Source organism: Manacus candei, unplaced genomic scaffold (genome assembly GCF_025592945.1).
Source record: "Manacus candei isolate 608988 ecotype Guabito, Panama unplaced genomic scaffold, ASM2559294v1 h1tg000014l, whole genome shotgun sequence".
NCBI classification, from domain to species: domain Eukaryota; kingdom Metazoa; phylum Chordata; class Aves; order Passeriformes; family Pipridae; genus Manacus; species Manacus candei.
Genome location: NW_026138062.1, coordinates 989,702 through 1,007,761, shown reverse-complemented (window position 1 = coordinate 1,007,761; position 18,060 = coordinate 989,702). Strand labels below are relative to the sequence as shown.

Below are 18,060 nucleotides of genomic sequence, written 5' to 3'. Positions count from 1 at the left end.
CTATCACCTCACCACTGTCAACATATCATTTCAAATGGAGACTAAACACATATTTTGAAGACAGTTCTGTGTAAGGTCACTAAATAGACAAGCAAGCCTTGTCAGGTTCAGGAGGTCCCCTGAGCTGAAAATAGTAGAAGTTTAGATTATTCACAAATATTTATACTTGACCAGATCTTGCTTCTACCTCAGTGTCTGCTAATGGGCTCTACTAGGAAACAGGATGTTGGATCAGATGGAGCCATTAGCCCCTCTTATGTTCTCAAATATAGCCTGCAATTATTAGGTAAATAACCTAGGACATGCCTCTGAGGAGTCCAGCATCCTAATTATCTCCTGCAAGGAGCTCTGCAGCTCTTCCTCCTGGATGCAGTCAAAAACTTTCCAGGAGATTCTTGGTGACTTGTTCTTTTAGTGGAATTCTACTAATGGATCTACAAATTTCTTTGAAATTCTTGTTTAGCCACATCTTTATCTTTCAGAGAAAACTGAAGAGTAACAACAAAAAAAAATGGAATTAGAGAAAAACTTAAGAAAAACAAATTAAAAAAATAAATAATTAGAGTATTTAAGCTCAAAAACAATCTAAAACAAATTTAAAAAAATAAATAGTTTGAGTATTTAAGCTCAAAAACAATCTAAATATTTTCAGATGTCATTCATGTCTTCTGTGAAATACTTTTCTTAGCTGCCAGATGTTCTTTTAGCCTTGTGCTGCTCAAGAAATTATGTTAAAGGCTCGTATACCACACATAGCACAGAGAGTGTGCCTGTGATACTAGTTAGCTGATGGGGATCTCAACAGAAAACATTGTACCAGATCTCTGCACCTGCATATAGAACACTGGAGGCTGAGACAACAGTAACATAAAAGTCAAGAACAGTATAAGTTGTTCTGTTCTTTGTCACCCACTGGAAAATAGAAAACAAAAGGCCATACCTTGTAATTTTTGCCTTTGTATCCTTTTCTCTTGTCAGTCCATGTTGTCATATAACTGTCTCTGACCCTGAAGAGAGACAGCAATATCCCCACTGAGGGCTGCTAATGTGTTCAAGTAGTCATTAAAAAAAAATTAGGGAAATTACTAGTATGAGGTTTGTTGCTGCCTCTGTTTTAAAACAGAGGTAAACTCTCACTGAATATTTGTGCCACTGCAACGTGTACAGCAACAAAGGAAGATTCATGAGAGGCATATGGAGATCACTATCTTCAAGGAAAGAGTTGCTCCCATTTGGAGAAATGTCTCACAGAAGACACCCCTTACATTAAAGGAAATTCACAGTATCTTCTCTTACTTTGGTGCAGATTTCTTTGTCTTTTATTTCAGGATATGCTGGTCCTTAAAGCATATTCCTTAATCCTGACTACTGGAATCCAACAACTGCTGATCATTTCCTATTCGAGTAAGCCAAAGAAAGATACTTGGTGTTCGAATTTGACCCTCAGAGACAAGAATTAGACCTTTGGATCTCAAATGGTGTCTCCATTATAGTGCAGGCTCACAATAAAAAAAAAAAAGCCAAAAAATATGGTAAAAGTGCTTACAGGAAAATCTGGAAATATTTCTAGTTGCCTTATTGCATAGTTTCTAAGAAAGCATAATTTCAAATGCCTCATATATTTACTTCCAAATGCATAAAGCATTTCTCATACAGAAGCTCCTGAATTCCATTTTAGGGAATATGTACATATTTCATATATGTATGCAGACATATAGCACATTTTTCAACCTTTCTAAAGTGGGGTTTTAGAGTTTAAACAGACACAGGAAATCTTCAGAAACATCTTGTATGGATGCAGCTTACATTGCATCATTTTCAGCTTACCTTACAATGCATCATAAATAAGCATTACTTGTTGTGCTTAAACTTATACTTGTGTGTTGGTTTTGGCTGCGGTACAATTAGTTTTCTTCCTAGTAGCTGGTATGGGGCTGTATTTTGGATTTGTGCAGAATGATAGTGATAACATAGGGTGTTATCAATATTACTTCTGAGTGGTGGTTACACTGAGTCAAGCATTTCTTTTTGGGGGGGTTGTCTTGTGCAGGTTTAGAAGTTTGACTTGATGATCCTTGTGAATTCCTTCCAGCTCAGGAGATACTGTGATTCTATAAGGCCTCTCACCCCATCCCACCAGTGAGCAGGCTAGGGATGCACAAACAGTTGGGAGGGGACACTGCCAGGACAGCTGACCTCAGTTGACCAGAGGGACATCCCATACCGTATTGTGTCATTCTCAGCATATAAAGCTGGGGGAAGAAGGAGGAAGTGGGGGATGTTTGGATTGGTGGTATTTGTTTTCCCAAGCCCCTGTTACACGTGATGGAGCCCGACTTTCCTTGGGACTACTGAACACCTGCCTGCTCATAGGAAGTAGTAAATTAATTTCTTGGTTTTCTTTGCTTGTGTCTGTGGCTTCTGCTTTACCTATTAAACTGTCTTTATCTCAACCCACAAGTTTTCTCAACTTTACCCTTCTGATTCTTTCCCTGACCCCAGTGGGGAGTGAGCGTGTGTCTGTCTGTGGCTTAGCTGTCAGCCGGGGTTAAACAATGACAGAAGTGTATCTGCACTCATAAATTGAAAAAGAAACAAAGTTGTAGTGTCTTATAAAATTCAACTAATTAAAAGCCTAAAACCGCCAAACTGACTTTGATGTAACAGAGTAACACTTGCAATACCAACTGCCATGGCAATCGCCCTATTAGCAATAGTATTCCTGAGACTGCAAAAATGTTAAACAAAAATCAGTGTGAAACCACATGGAGGAAGAAGATATCTATGTTAAACAAAACCAATTTCGGTCGTTTACATTTATTATCTCATAGATTGTTCTCCTGCACTCCCATGTCCATTTGCACCAAAATGTGTGTCCCAGTGATCTGGCCAATTTCACTTATACATGACGCAGGGACAAGGGACATCAGCTATCAACTCCTAGTTAAATCTCCTGAATTCCTTCTGCTGACAATGGGGTTAGACATAGGTTTGATTTACTTTGTGAGTTAGTCACTATGGCATGAATTTATGGTTCAGAATCTTGCTTAAAGGTTCTTCTTCCATACACTTTTTGGTAGGTTGCTACCCACGAACTGTGTATCCTCATTTGGGCATCTTTCTGGCTGCAGTCTTGCTGCCATCCTCCTGTTAGCAGAATTCAATCTTCTACTTAAAGTATCATCATGCTGTGGCCCCACAAGCACTCAGGCCTTCAGGTTTTCTGTAGACAATGCATTCCTTTGTGATTACCCCATGACGTTAACTGTGTCCTTGGTTATCAGTATATGATGTTCTTTAATCTTTGTTTGATATTGTTTCTTTTGGTGCTTTTACATACATACAATTCCATCCATAATTCATTCTATTAATCTTTGTGTTTCTATCACAAGTCTCTGTAAGTTACACAAGGCCAAGCCTGGGAAAAAGGCTGAACTCAAGCTTCAGAAAAAAAAACATGAAAAATGAGTGTGCATGCTCAGCTCTAGAAAAAAAAAGAAGTATGTATTTATATTCAGCAATTTCTTTGCTCATTTCTGCAGCATACTTAAAGAAGACCCTTCAAGCCTTCTTGCATCTGTCCTCTGCTGATGAAGGCATGGCTATCTCAGTTTTATTTCAGCTAAAGAAACAGTTCGTGGTGGACACATTTCATGAATCCTTCTCCTTCTGTGTTATACCATTGCAAACCTCAGCTGTAAGTTAGAGAATTACATTTCTCTCGTTCCTTTAAATGTCTGAATCATCTCTCCTATGTGGGGTAAAAAATGCATGTATAATTTTCTTAGAGAAGATAAGATTCAAGAAAGTCACTCTGCAATTTTAACACAGCCTCCGGTGATTTGGGTGATTCTTAGTTAGGAAATCAGGGAAGGAATGCTCCCTATAGGGTCAACTGCCAGCTGTGTTGAAGGCCTGTGGTGGCACTCAAGGCTCTTATGATTGGGGATGTATCAGAGCCAAATACTCTCTGAGCATGTTCTTTGAGATATTCCACATGAGGAGGGCTTCATGTTTAATACCAAATTTCCTTATTTGTAGATATCTGATATTGCACAGGATTTTGATTTAGCAGAGTGATACAGCAATGTATTAAAATCACAAGAGCAATATAGTAATTGCAATACATAGTTCTGTCACAATACAAACCTGAATACTACTACCAGTCCTTGTATGCTCACTGTCATGACACTGGGCATCCCAGGCTCCAGGAAGGAGTACATGAGTTGAAACCATCTGAAGTGAGTTGCTCTTTTCAAAGTTCATTTTCTTAGTTGTTCAGCTTTTATACTTCTAGGTTTGGCTGAGTTGCCTATACATTTCTCCACTCATGCTGTTTCTATCCCCTAGTTATGTCAGGCAAGACTGCTCCCACAAATCAAAACCCCACTGGTACAGCCGGGTATCTAAAACAAAGGTCACCCTCAACAACCTTTGTGCTGAGATTAGTTCAGCTTTCCTTATGATAATTGGAGGTCATTCTTTATATTCTTCCCTGGGTTTATCATTCTTGCCCTTTTCCTCTGAGCTTTCTTTCATTGTAGGTGTTTGTTGTCACAGTGTACATTTCTCTTCTTTATTTCTTTTTATATCAAAAAAAAGCAAACTTGAAAAAATTCATTACAAGGAAGATAAAAAGTGAGTATGGCATTTCGTTTTGTGCCTCTTTCTCAAGGAAATATGTTTTTAAGAAGCAAACCTACTAATAATTTTGCCACAGAAGACCACTAAATGTTTGAGGTTCAACTGGTACTGAAATGCAGCCTCAGCTTTTTGCTGAGGCCAGAGTCTTGCTGAATGAACCCCACCTTCTTAAAATTTCAGGACTAATAATTTTGTTGAGCAGCATTCCTGAGAAAGGGTTTAAAGCAATATATGAACAGCTCTCCATATGGATATATTTTCAGACAATTTCAGACAAGTTTGTAAATGAAAATACATCCTAAAACCATTAGCTGGGCCCAAAAAGTCTGACAGAGAACAATAAGATTTCATTAGTTTTAGATGCTGCTGAATCTGACAGACATCCATGATTATGATGGAAAGTAATGCCAGCTGTTGTCCACTAATGATCTCATCATGTTATATGTATGCAATTAACTTCTTATTTTATATTTATCAAGGGAAGAATGTGGCAAATTGACCCATCAGAATAAATACCTTCATGAAGGCAAAGCTGAGGACACACTGTCCTCAGCTTTTGTTATCAAAACTACAAGATGGGTATATGTTTGTCTCTGTGTGAAGAAAGTGTCAAACTGCTCACTCTGTGGGTTTGATATCTTTGTCCATGCTGAACTGTTCTCTAGTAATCAAAGAAAAAAGAACTAGGACTGAGCCTTCTCTGAAAATCTTTATTAAATAGATCCACCAAAAAGACACACACAGGCTTGTATCTATCCTGGCCCTTTGTCTCAGTACACTACCTGGTAAACAAAACCCAAATCCTGTAAACCCAGCTTCCCTGACAGAGTGTGTTGCAGATAACATGCAGTGGCCAAGGTTCCCCATGCAGTGCCTTAATCCCGTGGTCTGCCTGATTGTGGAGTGCTGTGCTGGACCATCTCCACTCTGCACCAACTCTAGCATGGAAGAGGTGGTAGAGGACCCTGTCTCACGTAACAGGTCCCAACTGCTTTTGTGGGATAGCTTTCAGCCAGATTTATTTCTTTATCTGTTCCATCATGAAGCCACACCAGCACAAGTGATTGGAAAGCAGAAGAACGAGAGTGAATGGCCAAGGATCAGGCTGGGAGGCAGTGAGAAACTGCTTCTTCTGGAGTACTTGTGTTGTTTTACACTTACATGGGAATAACAAGACCCAGTGTGAAGGGAATGGAGACAGAAGCCAACCGCAGGAATTAAGTACATCTTGACTTCCACTTCATTCAAGGATCATCTAACCCCATTAAGTTCTAGGAGTTAGACACTGTAGTTAACCTTCTCTCCTAAAGGGGGAGTAAGGAGGAGTCTCTACTGAGCACCTTGGTAATTAATGAATTCACTCAGAACACTGAAATACCTGCCCGTAATTTGATCAAACACCTCCTCTCCCTGAATAACTGACAGGCTCATTCCTCCTCTCCACATGTTGTAACTGAGGTAGGGTTGAAACAAGACATGAGTGGGCGAAATCTGCAACATAGTGACTAAGGCAATTGCTTACAAGTGAAATTTAAAGAGTTCATGCTCAACCCCAATTGATACGTTGTATAGAATAATTTAACCTTAATTAGAGAAAGAATGAAGACCCCAGTATTCCTCCATCCATGTCAATGCCTGCACTTGTAAGATATTAGGTCAGTTGTTTTGGGTTCACTTTGGGATGTTTCCATGCAAAACAAAAGACCTGACTCAGAGAGAACCCTGCAGCAGCAAGAGCTTTTAGTTTGCAAAAAGACGCATGCTCAGACAGAAAAGAAATTTGTAGCCCAGCATCTGACTTCTGGGTGTAACATCAGGCAGAAAATGCAGCAAGTATCCTCAGCCTTCTTATCTACAGTGCATCAGTCTAGAGGTGAAATCAATGGTGGTCGTTGGCCATCTCCACAACCTGACAGGCCTAACGCATGAGCAATGTGAAGAACTAATCAGGGCTGTCAAGACTGGAGCAGCTTTGCAAGGTCTCAGATTCAGACCTAGAAACACATCCATTCGGGGAGCATTCAGAGCTGAATCCAGGTGGGGTATCATATGCCCATGGAAATCTAGCCAAGTGAAAACATTTAGATGTTCATAGAATCATAGAACGGTTTGGGTTGAAAGACATCTTAAAAGGTCATCTAGTTCAATCCCCTTGCAATGGGTATGGACGTCTTCTGCGATATTTGGTTGCTCAGAGCTAGTCCAACCTGACGTTCAGTGTTTCCAGGGATGTGGCATCCTCCACCGCCCTGGGCAATTTGTTACAGTGTTTCACTACCCTCATTGTAAAACAAAATTCTGCTTATATCTAGTCTGAATCTACCCTTAGTAGTCCTATTCCTGCAGGTCCTTCTAAAAATCTGTCCCCAGGCTGCCTGTGGAAGTGGCTAAGTCAGCATCCCTGGAGGTATTTAAACAGATGTAGATGTGGTGCTTGGGGGCATGGTTCAGTGGAGTAGTTGGCAGTGTCAGTCCAACTGTTAACCTAGAAAACTAAACATAAGAAACCTGAGAAGCTCAGAATTAAATGTAAAATTCCCAAATTCTCAGTACAGTCAGATCTGCAAAGGCCCAGTAAGATGCACAACCTTAACATTAACCCAGTGTCCTAACACTGCAGTTGTATTACATTTAACACGATAGTTATGTTTTAAAGGTTGTCACTGAAATCAGGTTTTTTTCTTCTCTGGTATTGCTCAACATCTGTTAAAAGGTGTTTGGCACACCTTCCACAAAGCCTGATTTTTCCTGTAGAACCTGCCCTGCTACTTAGCAGTGCACATCACTGAGTTATACATACCTGTATAATTAAGGTACCCGCTAATTAGATGAGTTGTTTGTGGTATAACTGAGACCAAGGCAAAAGAACAGAGCAGAAATTGTCAGGGTTAGTAATAAATGTCTCCAATGTAATAAATGTTCATTGAATAGGATATTAAACATTTTGAGAATTTGATGTAGTTCAGTGTCTCAAAGTCTACTAGGGATAGGATATATTAGACTTCCGTTGATTTCAATGTGCTGCCAGAAATAGAAGCCTCTCCCATTGAGATGTGCTCGCAATGATACACAAAAGGAAAACTCAAGTCAAATGGGCTGTGAATTACATATTAAACAAGTGAATAACCACCCTGTCAGAATAATTCTCTCCACTGAGGTAAGATCAGTCAAGGTTTTATGTAATTACAAAAAAGAGCCTGAATATGGCTGTCAGACACCAGCAGTATTCTAACAAAGTCAAGCACATGGTACCTAGACATCAAAATGTGAAATTTTGACTTATGATTGAAAATCAAAGTGGGAAGTAGATTTAATTATACACTAAGTATATACGGTACAGCTTTGGTTTTTTTTAATAATATGTATTTTTATGGCAGTGCTCTTCAGATTTATTTTAGTATTTGCATAAAAATCCTGTAGATCTCTAAAGCCATTGATGAGCTGGAAGACAACGCTGAAGGAGGTTTACAAAATGGGAAAAATACATAAAGTACCACTTTTTGCTAGCAACCCTCCCCCTACTGCTAAGAAAGAACAAATGTCAGCTCTATTTCAGTGAAGATTAATGTCTGACAAATATTAATGAGACCCATGAAACAAACAAAAAAATTATAGAGGTAGAAAAATTCCCAAAAGTCAAAATCCCCTTTGCTTTACAGTGAATATGTTCATGCAGCCACACTCAACCTTTTTCTCCCATGGTGACTCTCTGAATAGAAACTAGCCTGAAGAAAGCAAAGTGATACCCTAGAAACCAACCAGTTTTACACTCATTACCAGTTAAAATGGTTAAAGAGCCACGTGTCTGACACTACAAATAAGCTATCTTTTCCAAAGAAGTTCTGTGTATATTTGGTTTCAGATACTCCACAGTTCAGGTTTTTTTTTGCAAATTTACATGACAGCATGAAAGCTAGAAAAATACCTTTAAAACGTCTGTTCAAAGTTGAGATTTTCCCTTAATAGCTTCACCAAAAATTTTATTTGGAGCCCTCTACAGTCTTTAGGTAGCCTTTTTGGTTTGGTTTGGGTTTTTTTTCCCCTAGGTTGTCTTTTTGGGTTTCTTTTTCATTGTTTGCTTTGTTTTTTGTTTTGTTTATTCTTCTCTTTGCTCAACTGTTGCCCAACTGCTGTGCAACACATTATAGAGATTGTGCCAATCCACAGCAATGGAGACATCGTGCTCCTGCTGGCACTGCCACCGCAGGACCTGCTTTAATCACACACAATGAATCAGCAGAAGAAAAAAGAAAAAAGAAAAAAGAAAGGAAAAAATCATTAAGTAAATGTTTGCACATTGGTTCATTGAGTAGAGGAGGTTCGAAGGTGACCTTATCACTCTCTACCTGAAAGGAGGTTATAACCAAGTGGGAGTCCGCCTCTTTTCCCAGGCAACCAGCGGCAAGATGAGAGGACACGGCCTCCAGCTGTGCCAGAGGAGGTTTAGGCTGGACATTAGGAGCAATTTTTTCACAGAAAGGGTGATTAGATATTGGAATGGGCTGCCCAGGGAGGTGGGGGAGTCACCGTTCCTGGAGGTGTTAAAGGGAAGACTGGACGCGGCACTCAGCCTAGTTGACACGGTGGTGTTCGGTCCTGAGTTGCACTCGATGACCTCAGGTCTTTTCCAACCCAACCGATTCTGTGATTCTGTTGCCGATGCGGAGGACCACGCGCACCCCCGCGCTGCAGCACTGCCGGTCCCCCCGATGGGCCCGCGGCCGGACCGCGGCGCTGAGGCGAGACCGCCCTCCCTCCCCGCGGGCGGGGCCGCCCGAAGGTGCCCCCGGCTCCCGCCGCCTCCCGACGTGGCCGCCGCAGCCCCCCGCGCCCAGCGCGTGGAGCCAGTCCCTTCTCCGATTGGCTGCCCCCACCACCAGGCCCCGCCCACCTCGGCGCCCTATTGGTCGGTTTCAGCCCCGGCGCTCCTCGCGCCGCAGGCCGCAAGAGGGTGCGCGTCCCCGCGGGCGACCCCGCGCATGCGCGTTCCCGCCGTGGCCTCTCCTAGGCTCTCCCCCCGCCCCGCTCACGCCGGCCCCGCGCCCCGGTCTCGCGCCATGGCGGCCGCCGCCGAGGAGCCGTTCCCGTTCCACGGGCTCCTGCCCAAGAAGGAGACAGGCGCCGCGGCCTTCCTCGCCCGCTTCCCCGACTTCGACGGGCGGGGGGTGTTGCTGGCCGTGCTGGACACCGGCGTGGACCCCGGGGCGCCGGGCATGCAGGTAGCGCGGGGCGGCCCTGTGTCACGGCCGCGGCCCTCGGGCAGCGCCCGGGCCCCGCCGGGTCGGCCCTGCCGCGGGGACGGGGGCGAGAGCGGGGGCCCGAGGCGGCGGCGGCGAGAGCGGGGAAGGCCCCTGAGGGGCTGTCCCAGGGACTGCCGTCCCGCGGACTTGTCCCAGTGTGTTCGTTCCTGGTTCCCGCTCGGCAGCTGGTGCGGGAGGGCGGGGAGATCCCGGATCCGGGAGGTCCGCACCGGGCACTCCGGGTGCTGCTGTGGGGATCCTCCTAAGCCGTCCACAGGCGTTTTATGGCATTTAAATCTCCTCGGCTGCCGCCTCTCACGCAGAGCTCGTTATAAAGGAACGTTTTGTGTTTTTGTGTTGTTAGCGCTACTTCGGCAGTGGGTGACTCGGGACTACACACGGCCGCCTAGGGCTTTTACATGAAAAGCGTATTTCTGGCATTTTGCATACCAGTCTTTGAGAATGTATTTTTCGTGCGTTGTATTGCAATAACAGTCTGTATTAGATTCGATTCTACCAGCTTTTTTTGAGTGTACCAGCTTTGTGTGTCAGATCACACAACGATTACCATTATTATCTCCATCTCGGTTTTGTAAATTTCTCTGTGCGTGACTTCAATTTGGGCATTTCTCAGCACTTCTCTCTTTTAACTCTTGTCTCTTAACATTTCTATATCGTGTAAGTTTGCGTGTGGCCTTTTGTGTCACTACTGTTTCTTATTTCTTGTCAACATGTTTTCTCTGAGTTGTAGCAAAAGAGGCCTTGAAGAAAGATTCAGAGTTGAATGCAACTCATTTGGATATTGCATCCTTTATTTTTTTGACTAAGTAGAGATTGTATTGGTTTCTGCCCTTTCTGTGGTGCAGATTTAACTCCTAAGTGACCTCATTCAGGGACTTGACCCCGGCAGATCATTAGTTACGTGTTCGGAAATGACTCCTTATAGGATTCAGTTAAGCAAAGGGATGAGTGAAGAGGACAGGTAGGGTGGAAGGAGGAACTGAGCAGCTGTAACTTTGATGGATTTAGGTTGAAATGAAGATGATACTTTTGGCAAGAAGTTGTGGGTAAGTGGAATAGTAATTGGGAAGCTTAATGAAAGTTAGCCAAAAAGCAAGCAAGATAGTACCATGGGCAGAGCAGAAAGTAATAAAGACAACTGGGAAAATGTGAATGTAAGTTGGATGACATGCATAGTTCTGAAGTTTCACATATAAAAGCAAAAAACCCTAAATTTTTAGAGGTTATAAATGAGGAGTAGACAGCACCAACAACAAAAATACCAACAACATGAGTTTATGGACAGTAGTGGGAAGCTTTGTTCTGAGATAGGTAACCCAAAGTTCATAAGGGATGCTTATGAACCATCATGATCTCAGTGCTGACCATATCAGTTTTCTTCAGCCTGTTTCTTTTATATGCAGAATAAAATTTCAGGTAGTTAAGTAAAAAATTTGTCAGGAACTTAGGAGGGGGACTGGAATTCATGTTGGAACGAGTGAGTTTGCAGGGGTGTTAGAGAAATGTGTAAAAAAGTTGTATTCTTTGTCCACACTTCCCAGTTAATACCTGGCTTAAACCACTTGCTGAACTACAGACTGGGGAGGCTCATTGCACAGGGAATTGCAAAGGAGATATAGCCTGCACACAGCCTGTAGAATAGCTTTGTAGGTGTTTATTCAGCAAGAGGATGTCCTCACTCTCTGGAGTATTGGGCAGTTTACATTTTGCCTCCATGCAATACATCAGTGTGCTGGGCACAGGCAGTGAGACAGCATAGCTGTACTGCAAGAAGTAGCTTCTAAACTTGGGACAATTTTTGGATTTTTTTTTTTTTTGCACCCTTGTCCTTTCTACTGCTGCTTTTTCTTACTGTCAGTTCTTGACCTGGCATGGAGTTAATCTATGAGAGTTGAATCAGTTGCTTAGAGGGAAGAGAAGACATGTTTAGCAAGGTTTATGGGTATTACAACTTTGAGTTCAGGTTAATGACAATAATGATTACAGGACAAAATGAGCTACCCTGTTTTGAATATAGTGGGGTTTTTAGTCAAAACAAAACAGTTCATTTCTTTTCTGCTCCCTAGTGTTTCATTCCTGGGTAGGTTTCCTTTTTGTGTTGATTCTATGATTTGGTTTGTAAACACTGATACCAGAGTTTGTCCCCTTTACAAGGGACAAAAAGATTTGGGGACAGAGTTAAACAGAGAAATACCATAACGTTTATATTCTTCCCTGGATAATTGCTGCTATAGAGACAATAGTTATCAGGCTTAAAAAACCTTTTTTCTATTGGTTGACTTGCTTTGCCACACAAAATGTTAATCTAACTTGTACTTAATTTCCATTTCCTTATGAACCTTTTGTAGTCAGTGCCCTCTAGGGAACTTCTTTCACGTCATCTTTTATTGTTTTATGCTCCCCCTGTTGATGCCAACTCTTAAGTTCAGTTTGTCTGATTTTTCAATGCTGGATTTTGCCCTTTCAGCCCTTCTTGGTAGAATCCATTTCCCGTTGCTGTCTACCAAGTCATGACTTATAATTCCTTAGTAAGGCACAATGACTGATGAAATTTTAGGTGGGCAGATAAGGTGCACTTAATGGAGTGTTGTGGTTGTATATGTATTGTCTTTGTTCAACCCCAACCTGTCTGTTCCCTGTTCCTGTTGTGAATTCTTATGTTTCTTGATAGATAAGTCATTCATCTGCCTCTTACAAATTTATTTATTTTGTGAACTGCCTGCTGGAATTATTATTTACTACAGTTAACTTGTGCTTTTGTATGACAACCTTTTAGCAGTAGCAGCTAGTTTGGTTTTACTTACTTTTCAGCACTGAGTTGCTTGAAAATTATTTTATTTGTAATAACGATGACCAGCTCTGTCCCATGACCCAAGTGCTGAAAAATTTGTTCATCTCTTGTTGCTACAGTAGCTGTCCGTTGGAGTCAGTAACATTGTATGGGCTGGCAAAAACATGCTCAGTGCATCTGGCTTTCCCTTTTCAATTGGGATTGTCACAGATACCGGTGCTCCTCTATTTCTGTTACACTGATCAGTTGCCAGGATTATGCAGGTAGATTATTTTTACTGTGCTTAATTTATCAATTTATTTGTTTTGCAAAATTGGAGCTAACGTGTAAGTAGGTTTTTCAAACTTCAAGCAGAAATGTATAAACAACAAGGTAATTTTCAGTTTTGAGGTACTAGAATATTATTTGTTTTTCAAATGGCTATAGGCAAACCATGATAATAAAGGTAGGATTGAGGGGGATTTTATAAATACAATATAAAATATTTTTAATTGTATAAGAGTTCTTAATTTTTTTAATTTTAATCCAAAAGGTACTAAAATGTACCTTCTATCCGTAATCAGTTCATTAGTTCAGGACTTTTCTGTTCACATAAGGGAATTGATCAAGCTTACATGATTATTTTTGTATTATTATCGTTTTTCCTCAGAATTACAAGACTTGAAAAGCAAAACAGAGCTGAACTCTGAGTTAGACTGTGGCATTAGTGCTGGTGGGCAGTGTGCCGAACAGCAGTTCGGGTCAGCAGGAGCAGTCGTATCAGTTACTTGCACTAAAGGACCATGAACCTGTCTGAATTGCTGCTTTTAGGGATTGAACCTTGGACCATGTGAAACTCTCGAGTTTCTTGTGTCTGACTGGGAGACTTTAATTTGTTGGTTCTAACTGTACAAACTCACGTGCATGTGCAGACCTGCTGGGACTCACCTACGAGGCAAAGAGCCACGTAGTGTAGGACTTGCATGTTGTCTGTCTGGCTAGAAAACAACTTCTAAAACTACTCAACCATAAATCTATGTTCTGGGCACCTGTTGCTGTATAACTTGCCTACTTCAAACAAGTCACCTTGAATTACCTTTCATTCTTCTTGTACTTTGATCACTGAATAGTTCATTTTGAGTAAAGGCATATTGAAAAATGTCCAGTGCTGCTAATCTCAGCTTTGGCTTGCAGTCCCTTTATTGTTGGAGCAACTCTTAACATTTCTGTGAGTTGAGACTGACATTTGAAGGCATTAACTACAAATGCTAGAAAATGGTATTGGTTTAGTGCCTACACACTGTTCCTCAAGTAAATTTTCACTATTGTGTAGCTGTTGTTTAGTGGATGTTTTACCAGGTTAACATGCTTTAATGATTTTCTTAAGTGAACGTGAATTTCTATGATCAGAGTAGCACTGTTGGTTTCTATAGTGGAAGTTCTTCCTTAACAAGACTCTTAAAAGCCATATTTGTTTCTGGGAAATGAAATTGATGTTCTTTTTATGGTTGCTATGGGTTTGGAATTTTTTGTTTAGTTTTGGTTTTTTGTTTTTGTTTGTTTGGTTTTAGTTGTTTAAGCCTGTTTTTATTGGGGTATTGCTTGTTATTTTTCTGGGTTTGGTTTTTTTTGTTGTTGTTGAGTTTTGGAGGATTGGGTTATATGGAGTTTGCTTTGGCTTTTGTTTGGGGTTTGAGTTTTCTTTTAAACCATGAGAATTTGAGACCATGGAAGTATTGTCCTTATTTGTTGAGGTGTGATAAAAGCCTGACCCTTGTTATTTTGGCAGCAACAGAGAGACTTTTATGAAACAGCTTGAACGTGTTGTTAACTTCCAGCAGCTGAATCCACAATTGCAGAGCACTACTGGAACAAAACAACCTGTCATATATGTTATGCCTAGCATAAAAGTTACTAATAGAGAATAAAGGCAACAATACCAAATATTTAAATGATAGAAAACAGCAAATGTGGCTGCTTTTCTGAATAAGAATTTTTTTTCACTTTCAGTGTAGTTATTGTATAGGAGATGTTGGGAAGGTGATTGATTTTTTTTTTTCTTCTTTTTTTTTTTTAAATCGGTCTTTAATGTAGGACTAGAAAAATATGTGCATATGATCAATTCATACAATTATGTAATGGTTTGGGTTGGAAAGGACCTTGAAAGGCCAACTAGTCCAACCCCCCTGCAATGAGCAGGGACATCTTCAACTAGATCAGGTTGCTTAGAACCCTGTCCAACCTGACTTTGAATGTTTCCAGGTATGAGACATCCACCACCTCTCTGGGCAACCTGTTCCAGTATTTCACCATCCTCATAGTGAAAAATTTCTTCCTTATATCTAGTCTGAATCTACCCTCCTTTAGTTTAAAGTCATTCCTCCTTGCCCTGTCACTGTCTGTGCCCTCTAACAAGTTTCTCTCCATTTTTTTAAGGCCCTCTTTAAGTACTGGGAGGCTGCTATAAGGTTTTTCCAGAGCCTTCTCTTCTCCAGGCTAAACAACCCCAGCCCGTCCTCATAGGAGAGGGGGCATCCCTCTGAATTCGTATTGCCCTTCAGGCAAATGCTACTGTATATGGGTATAGTTTATTTGCTGAATAAACTCCTACAGTATCTCCTAGATGAAGAATGTTATTACAAGAAAGTAACTTTGGGTATTTTTGCCAAATGTTAAATGAATAAAAAAATCTTAACTATACTATTGGTAATTGTGTTGGAGGTTCCTCTAGGTGAAAGGGACATTAGAATGGTTAGTAGTTTCTATTTTGATGTTGTTTAGTTACCCACAACTACTGTAAAGTCCATCAGGGCTAGTTTTGATCTAATTTGAGGAGGCTTTAAATATATGTTCATAAACTCCTCATAGGAAGTCAGTTCTTTTTCTTCTTGCTCTGGTAAAAATACTCCTTATATGAATATTAGGAGTATATAGCCGTAGCTGCTAACAATGAAGCAGAATCCTTGAAACAGGAAAAAGGAGATGACGGTAACTTGTGTTCCTTTTAGGTTTAAGGTCAATTAAGAGACTCAAGCTTGTGAGAGCTTGTACTTCACTTTTCATTTTGTTAGTTGTGCACTCATTACTGTAAAATTTGGCCATAATGGATGGATGGAAGCAACACAGCAAATAATTTGACCACAAATAGTAGTTTTTGCAAATTTAGGCTTGGTTTTAAAGTGAGGCTGCATGTGTTTTGTCGATACAGTGGTTTTACTTGTTTCTCTTTTAAGTCCTTATTAGAAATAAGTGGGTTTGTATAAACCAGAAAGATGAACATGTTGGTCTTAGTTCATTTAAAATATAACCAAGTTCAAGTTGGTTTTGTGTCCTTCAGTTAAAGTTTGGTGTCTAAGAAAGTTAGTTGCTATTTTTGATAAGAAAAATGAAAACTTTCCTGTTTCGTGTGTTCAAGGGTAATCAACTACATTTTCAATTCTCTGGTGCTCATGTTTTCAGATTACGACTGATGGGAAACCGAAGATAGTTGATATAATTGACACAACAGGCAGTGGTGATGTAACTACATGTACCATTGTAGAACCTAAAGATGGAGAAATTACTGGTCTTTCTGGAAGAACTTTAAAGGTGAGTGTTTGGTAGTACAGAAACACCATTGAACATCATCTTCTTGATTGCTTAATGACAAATACAGCACCTATTTTGGTTTCTGCAGAACTTAACTTCCGTTTAATCAGATTTTGTGGTTTAAGCCCAGCTGGCGACCAAGCACCACACAGCCTCTTGCTCAGTCTCCCCCCAGCAGTATGAGGGGAAGAGAATCAGAAGGGTAAAAGTGAGAAAACCCATGGGTTGGGAGGAATTCATTTACCACTTCTCATGGGCAGGCAGGTAAACAGCCACACCCAGGAAAGATGGGCTCCATGGTGACTTGAGAATATAAATGCCATCACTCTGAACATCTCCCCTTATTTCCCCAGGTTATATGCTGAGCATGACACCACGCAGTGTGGGATACCCTTCTGGTTAATTGGGGTCAGCTATCCTGGCTGAGTCCCCTCCCAGCAGCTTGTGCATGGCCAGCCTGCTCATTGGTGGGGTGGGGTGAGAGACAGACAAAGCCTTGACTCTGCTCAGCAACAGCTAAAACATCCCTGTATTATTAACACTGTGTTCAGCACAGATCCAGAACACAGCCTCATACCAGCTACTGTGAAGGAAATCAAACCCAGCCCAACCAAAATCAGCAAACCAGATCTTATCCAAAGCTAATACTGGACTTGATCATTTTCATACAGATTGCTTAGTGTTTCTTTTACTTTTCATATGTCTTTCTTTTTAATATTTTCTGTAGCCAAATGGGGGTGTGTACAGTGTTTTGTTGGGTGCTTGATTATAGTTTAATTATTTGTTCAAAACAGTATCTGATATAGCTTTGGAAACTGGCTGAAGAAAACATGCTAACGTTCTTTAGAAGTGCTAGTATTTTCCACATTTGCATAAACTACAAGAGGAATTGTGCTAAGCTCATGGTAAATAGTTTTAGAGACTGAAAAATCTGTGACAGCTTAGATGTTGGCTCACTGAATTCTCACTATGCATAGAATAGAAATGGTGCACGGTTTTCAGAAAGGACACAATGAGATCTAGTAGAGGTCTTGGGTGCACAGAACTGCTGATGTTGTGACATGTTCTTGATTTCCTAGTTGGATTGATGAGGTGATATGGGGGCATCACATCTTTGAATCTCTCCATACTATCAGCTTTCTTCTTAATTTTGCACAGAAGGTGACTGTAAGGGTGCTCTTTTGCTGTTGTTACTAGGATTAGTGGATCTAATATACGGAATCTAAATTGCAGCAAGATGTAAAATGAGACATTCAGATGTGTGTCATGACTTCCAACTATAATGCTCCTTCATAGAAGGGTGTGTCTTTTCATTTATAGGGCTATTATTTCCCCAGATCTCTGGTGAATAAGGTCACTGCTGGGGCTTTGTGTTTTAAAAGTAGAGTATCAGGGAAACTGATACTTAAATGATGTTCAATGGCAGTATCACAGGAACTGATAGTGATTCTTTTGGAACTAGATTGAAATTGCCATGTCCTATTGTTGAAACAGTGTGGTAGTTGCTGTCCTGGAGACAGGGAATTAAATTGGCAGTATTTGCAAGTCTGTTCTGCTAAGTTATGTTTTTGTTTGTTTGTTTGCTGGTTTTTTTCTTGGGATTTTTTGGGTTTTTTTATGGTTAGTTAACTTATTTCTGAATATACTTTTCTGTAGATTCCAGCAAACTGGGTGAATCCTTCAGGCAAATATCACATTGGCATAAAAAATGGCTACGATATCTATCCTAAAGCTCTTAAGGAGAGGATTCAGGTAAGGAGGTACCTTTTGTTTTTGGTGTATAGTTGTATTTCACTG

The 18,060-nt window shown here is 40.8% G+C and overlaps 1 protein-coding gene across 2 annotated transcripts in view; it reads left to right on the top strand.

Moving 5' to 3' along the window:
- The first annotated feature begins 9,608 nt into the window (after positions 1-9,608).
- TPP2 (tripeptidyl peptidase 2) overlaps positions 9,609-18,060 on the top strand; it is a 52,378-nt gene continuing 43,926 nt past the window's right edge. For both annotated transcript variants that reach the window (XM_051780586.1, XM_051780585.1), the window contains exons 1-3: positions 9,609-9,863; positions 16,135-16,263; positions 17,920-18,015. In XM_051780586.1, the coding sequence (XP_051636546.1) occupies positions 9,624-9,863; positions 16,135-16,263; positions 17,920-18,015 (465 nt within the window). In that variant the 5' untranslated portion in view covers positions 9,609-9,623. The remainder of the gene's footprint in view (positions 9,864-16,134; positions 16,264-17,919; positions 18,016-18,060) is intronic.